This window comes from Protobothrops mucrosquamatus, unplaced genomic scaffold (assembly GCF_001527695.2).
Source record: "Protobothrops mucrosquamatus isolate PMUCROS unplaced genomic scaffold, P.Mucros_1.0 scaffold1785, whole genome shotgun sequence".
Classification (NCBI taxonomy): domain Eukaryota; kingdom Metazoa; phylum Chordata; class Lepidosauria; order Squamata; family Viperidae; genus Protobothrops; species Protobothrops mucrosquamatus.
The window spans coordinates 319,840-326,315 of record NW_015387923.1 but is presented as its reverse complement, the minus strand read 5'-3'; the positions used below and the strand labels follow the sequence as shown (position 1 = coordinate 326,315).

The window sequence follows — 6,476 nt, the reverse complement described above, 5'->3', positions numbered from 1 at the left end:
TACATGAAGAAATAATATAATGGGCTTTTTTCAGAATTGTTCAGCAGCAAACAGTACACTAATATTTTACTATGTACATCATATTTTTACAAGTAGCTACTTTCTTTGTTCTCTGTAACATTTCTTTCAGAAAAATTAAAAAGGAATGTAAAACTTTCTTCCAATTCTCTTCAAAAGTAATATGACATATGGGTGTTACGTTTAGTACTCTAGAAATAATATAGTAATAACTATACTGCCATTTCAGATACAAAAATGACTCCACATTTCTACACCTTCTATTCACCTGAATCGTTTAAGGTGCAGCCGGAGGACCTGAGGTAGTCTGTAGATCATTAACTGCTTTTTAGCTTCACTTAGAATAAGAGGTTTGGGAGAAGACTTCCGTCGTTTGCCTATGTAACATTTAAGAAAGAACACAAAATGTCATGAGTTAAATAAAGTCTTCCATCTTCCAATAAAAAAGTTGTGCACAACAAATTGTCTCTCCATTTTCAGCAAGCCATAATCTAAATAATAAAGTTGGAAAGGATAAACATTCCTGGAATTTCTGCTTATACCTCTTTCAACTTTGTTTTTTTTTTTTTTTAGTTTTGGTGGTTTGGGGAGTTGCTTTTTTAAACTTTAACATGTCTATTTTTAGGGCTATGATTTTCAGTTTTTTTACTTCAAAACAGTGGGAATATTACTATATATTTTCATCAAGGAAATTCCAAGGACCACAAAGAAGGTGCTCAAGTGATATGAGGCCTTGAGCTGCAGGTTGCTCTCTCTTGAAGTATGGGATTGTAGCCCAATTTCTTTAGCTATACATGGACTAGTTAGGGATTTCAAAACCAATTTGGTTCTCATTTCATGAAGGAATTAGCAGAAAAGTTATAAAAAGAAAAATCTCTTACCCAGAAAGTTTTTTAAAAAAATACCAATTAAACGTTAAACACGGTGAGAATAAAAAATAAAAGACAAGCAATAAACAGTTTGCCTCTCACTCTCTTTGCTATTTAAAGGACTGCCTGTGCCAAGTTCAGTGTTTCCCTTTCATAGTTCCCTTTTGTTGGCCTCTGTGGGAACCAATATATATATATGCACTATTTTTCTGAGCCTGTGAAGTGCAACATGAGGCTTGAATATATGCATTGCACTATTGCACTGTCACGTTTAAAGTTCCAAATGCAGAAAATTCAAGACAGTCTCTTGGTTCAGATTTGAAATCTACCTGCTCCAAGTCATCTATATATACTGTAGCATTTCAAGAATTCATGGCATGACTAGAACTATCATTTTCCTTCAAACATTACATAGTGCTCAACCTATTACCACTTGTTTACTCCAGAGTTAAAGTGGTACTGAACCAACAGTACTTATGATTGATCCTCAAAGTTCTGACCATTGCCATGTCCCATGGTCACGTGATTGCCATTTGCAACCTTCTTTGCCAGCTTCCCACCAGCAGAGTCAATGAGAAAGCTGGCAGAGAAGATCCCAAGTCACTTCTGCTGCTTTTTCCTCTTGAGGAGCCTCACTATGAAGTCCCCAGGGATCTCATACTCAGAAGCACCCCTATCTGTTCTCTGTAGCACGTGCCTACTGGCAGCACCTCTTGCTTCGTGGTGTGAATCCCTGGCAGCATCCCCCACAGCACTCACCCCTCAGTGCCCGCCCACGGCTTCTGCTAACATATCTGTGACCACCACCAGCCCACTCACACTCCATAGGGCCTGCCTGTGGCACCCCCTCCCCCCCATGATCCTTGCCTGGGACCTCTACTTTTTCCTACTTAATGAACCATGCTCCTGGGATGACACACTCTTTATCTTCAGGATTGCCAGGAGTGCCACCATTAAGTGATGTAGTCATGTGACATCATACTTTACAATTGCATCACTTATTGATGGAAGTTCTGCTTCCAATTGTCGTTGTCATAACCCAAGGACTACCTGTATTGCTTTCTCCCAATATGCCATTCCTTTTATTTTTTTAGTTCCAAACAAAGAAATAAGGTGGAAAAGATTAAATTATAATGCAACATAATTATTCCACAGAAATATTAAATTACTTCTCCTTCTAGCTCCTAAAAAGTAAAATTTGATAGCAACATCTGGAAAATTTCTAGGGACAATTACCACGGTTGTAGGGCAAGGTTGGGCAATGTTTTTTTTAATGACCAGGGTCATTGTACATTTTTTAAGGTGGCAGGATTATAACTGTTGATCAGTGAAGCAAAATTGGCAAGATAATACATATATTCTTTTTGGAGAGTCTGACATTTTTCTGATTTTCTTTCCTTTCTTTATAGGATGGGAATTTAGGATTTTTAATTTGCTTTATTTGTGCAGCTTTGGTTACCTCCTAAAAATGGCAATAAACAGTGTCTCTGGTTTCTAAAAACAGTGATTGAAAAAAAATTCTGAAGATCCCAAAACAAAAACGTAAGGACTCAATGCAATTTTGGGACCTCATCCAGTCCATTCCTTTTTATGGGGCTATAATCTGTACAGTAGTGTTCTAAAACAACTATTTCTATCCTTTGAGAGAAAGCAATCTCTTTCAAGAAATGTTGTTTTCTTGTATCTCCAGCATATCTATTAGACATCTCAGCAATCTGCCAGAAGAAATAATAAATTTTTCTTTGCTTTCTTTTGGGAAAGAGAGATACAAGACACTACAGTCTGTTGACAATTCTATTTTGAAGTAAAATTCTTTTACAATCTATGATCATCTTTAATTGCTGATATTATGTAAACAACATTATTAATAACTTTCCAAACTCTTTTGTAGCAATTTAAAAATAATGAAAGAGAAACTATAGCAGCTTTGCTCATCTGATATTATCTAGCTAGGTGGGACTTAAATTGCCAGAATTCCCGACCAGCAGGACTTATGATTGCATTGACTGGGAATTCCATGACTTCACATGCCATATATCTGGAAGCACCTTCTTGGAAAAAACTGAGCTTTACAATTATAAAAACATACAAGGACATTTCTGAACAGATTCAATGAGAACACATAACAAAACAGATTTTTCTTACTGTTACACTGGTCACATGCATAAATTCTCCCTTCCAAAGCTTCTGTTTCTGTGAATTTGGCCAACATTTCAGTCAACATGCACTCAGTCTGATTAAGAGGCACAATCCCTTTATTGATAGAATGGTAACGTTCTGGAAATTCCAGGGAAAGATCCCAGAAAGGTTCCACGGTATTGGATTTATAATTACACGTTATACAAGTGACCTGTGAAGGAAAAAAAGAATATCAGAACATTCCAACAGAGCCAAAAATTGTGATTTCTGTGGGCTTATTTTCCAGTCTGAAATGGCCCAAATCTGTAACCATCCGTAGGATATTTTGTTTTAAAATTCTCACATAAAAAACATTGTGTTATTTTACTACCTTCATACAACTCTCTACTATAAGAATCAGTTTTTATCTATTGGAATCTGTGTCTAACACAAAGATTATTCTATTAGCATAAATGTTAATTTTAAAATGTTGCTTTATAAAAAATCAAACTATTTAACAATTAAGCAGGAATAAGCTGCTTAATTCCAGATCCCTGGAATCACCCAAATATTGCATTGCTGAAATATCAATAGCAGGATTGAGATAGGATTCACACACACACACACACACACACACACACACACAGAGAGAGAGAGAGAGAGAGAGAGAGAGAGAGAGAGAGAGAGAGAGAGAGAGAGAGAGAATATGTGTGTGTGTGTTTGTTATACCACATACTATACATATATAGGTGTAGTACATATGTGATTGGGTATACAGTATTTGGGGGAGGGTGTTCTATATATATCACAACAGTCAGTGATATAAAACAGGTTAAAGAAAGAAAATGTGATATTCAATTTGCTAGGTTTATCAAATCAGAACACCTGTTGCCACACTCCTCTTTGTAAAAAAAATAATGATCTAATGGTATATGAGCTTCAGCTCTGAGTGAGCCCTCATTATGATCTTCTCCCACAGTTCCAGGATTAGGAAAAGCGGGACTCTATAGATAGAATGAATAAAAACATTAAGAAAGAAATCAGAGATTGTGAAAGGTAGCAGAGTTTCTAAGACTGAAGCTCACTTAGTTATAATGCCAAGGATCACTGCTACATAAGAACAAGTTCATATTTATAAAATATATAGGTGAAAAAAGTATCAAATGCTATTTTAAGAAAAGATAAACTGTTTTTGCGAAAAAATTCTTTATGGCTTAAAATGTAAAACCAGCTTCACTCTATCAAATATGCTTTTGAAGAAATGATAAAGTTTATAAAAGACATATGAGAATATACAAGGGTGTATATTCAAGGAAAGAAGAAGCAACAATCACACCCATATAGTCATAAAATACCTTAATACAGTGTTTCTCAACCTTGACAATTTTAAGGCATGTGGACTTCAACTCCCAGAATTCCACAGCCAGCAATGCTGGCTGTGGAATTCTGGGAGTTGAAGGCCACATGCCTTAAAATTGTCAAGGTTGAGAAACACTGCCTTAATAGAAACAAGAATCTGAAGAGGAAGAATCAAGTCAGTACATACAACACACACAAAATTGCCTGCTAAATTTTAAAAGCTCACCTTTGGCTGCAACTAGAAAAAAAGAACCATGCAACAACTCTACTGCATTAGAAAAACATGTCAATTCTTTTTCTATGTATGAAAATGAGTATTTCTGGCCTGGGCAAAGGATTGGATAACATGCTTACCTGACTGAGGAGCTGCCCGTGAAAAATGGTGTTCACCACTTTCAGGACCTGCTTGGTGAGCTTCCTTTGTGGAAAAGGGATGAGGATCCTGCGTTTTGTTCCTTCCGATTCCAACTCTTGCTGCACTTTGTCCAACAATTCACAAAGAAATTCCTGAGCATCTTGCTGATCGTAACCTCGAAATGCTGGAATCAAACTCCATACAGAGTGTAGCATGGCAAAAGGAGACACTGAAGCCCACTTTCCAGACCACATAACTCTGAAGAGTGTGTGCAGTTCATGACAAAGGGAGATGTGCTTTGAACTTGGTTCCTTGGGCTGTATTAGTTCTAAACTTTTGCTTATTGAGGACCCACCATTTAAACCAACAGATAGGCTTTGCCTGCCAAATGAACCCAGTTGATCATTTCTGCCTGACTCAGTTGGAGTAGATCCAGTGACTAGCTTTCCAGATATTCTAGATTTTCCAATTACAGTCTTAGCTAAGAGTTCTTCAGTTTCACAAAGATCCAGCGTCAGGAAACATTCTCTAAATTTCTGGAGGTGACTTAATACTTGGAGGATAGAGTTCATGTAGCACGTATTTCCTAAATTCTTTANATACGCAATAATTTTTGTCAGCACCACAGTTCAATTCTTCTTTGATCAGCCATTCTTAATGTCCAACTTTCACACCCATACAACATTATAGAGAAAACTTTTGCTTTAACTAGCCTGCTTTTTGTATTTATATCAATATCTCTGTTTTTCCAGATCTTATTCATGTTAACCATTGTAGTGCGGCCTAAGATTTTTCCTGCGCTTGATTTCAGGAGTAGAATTGCCATTGTGAACAATTTTGGATCCAAGGAAGAAAATGTTCTGAATTAATCCAATTTCCTTCTTGTTGATTTTTAAACGTCTCATGTCCATCTGCAGCTGTTGTCATTATCTTTGTTTTCCTGATGTTAAGACTCAATTCTACTTTTTCACTTTTGTCCTTGATTTTCCAGATCACTTTTTCCAGGTCTTCCTTATTTTCAGCCAATAGTGTTGTATCATCTGCATACCTCAAATTATTTATGGTTCTTCCCCCAATCTTCACTCCAACATCAGGCAGTTCCAGATCTAATTTCCGCATGTTCACGTCAGCATACAGATTGAACAAAAAAGAGTAGAGTAGAGTAGAGTAGGAGTTGGAAGGGACCTTGGAGGTCTTCTAGTCCAGCCCCCTGCTCAAGCAGGAGAACCTATACCATGAGTTGCTTCCCAAATAATGTTTCACTTGAAATAGACAAAGAGCTGGAATTATATTACCAGCATTTTCAACTGCTATGTATATAGACATACTCCACTGGCAGTAGTATCCCTAGGCAAATGGTTGAATCATATCCTATCATTTCTATACCCTAGGCTGACCCTAGTAGATTTTAATGTCAAGTTTTAGTAAGTCTTCCTTTAAATCGCAACTTAAAAGAATTCTAACGCAATAATTTTAATCCTTATGTTAGAAGAGGGATAACAATTTTTGAAATATAGCAGATGTTTAAATTTGGGAATTCTCTTTACAAAAGTGAATATACATGAAGAAATAATATAATGGGCTTTTTTCAGAATTGTTCAGCAGCAAACAGTACACTAATATTTTACTATGTACATCATATTTTTACAAGTAGCTACTTTCTTTGTTCTCTGTAACATTTCTTTCAGAAAAATTAAAAAGGAATGTAAAACTTTCTTCCAATTCTCTTCAAAAGTAATATGACATATGGGTGTTAC

At 36.3% G+C, this 6,476-nt stretch overlaps 1 protein-coding gene across 1 annotated transcript in view; it reads right to left on the bottom strand.

Annotated features, from left to right (window-relative positions):
- USP49 (ubiquitin specific peptidase 49) overlaps nt 1-6,476 on the bottom strand; it is a 16,260-nt gene that overhangs the window by 2,230 nt on the left and 7,554 nt on the right. Inside the window, exons 3-6 of the mRNA XM_015823152.1 lie at nt 5,683-5,825; nt 4,719-5,312; nt 3,033-3,237; nt 287-395 (exon numbers count right to left, since the gene is read on the bottom strand). Of these exons, the coding sequence (XP_015678638.1) occupies nt 287-395; nt 3,033-3,237; nt 4,719-5,312; nt 5,683-5,825 (1,051 nt within the window). The remainder of the gene's footprint in view (nt 1-286; nt 396-3,032; nt 3,238-4,718; nt 5,313-5,682; nt 5,826-6,476) is intronic.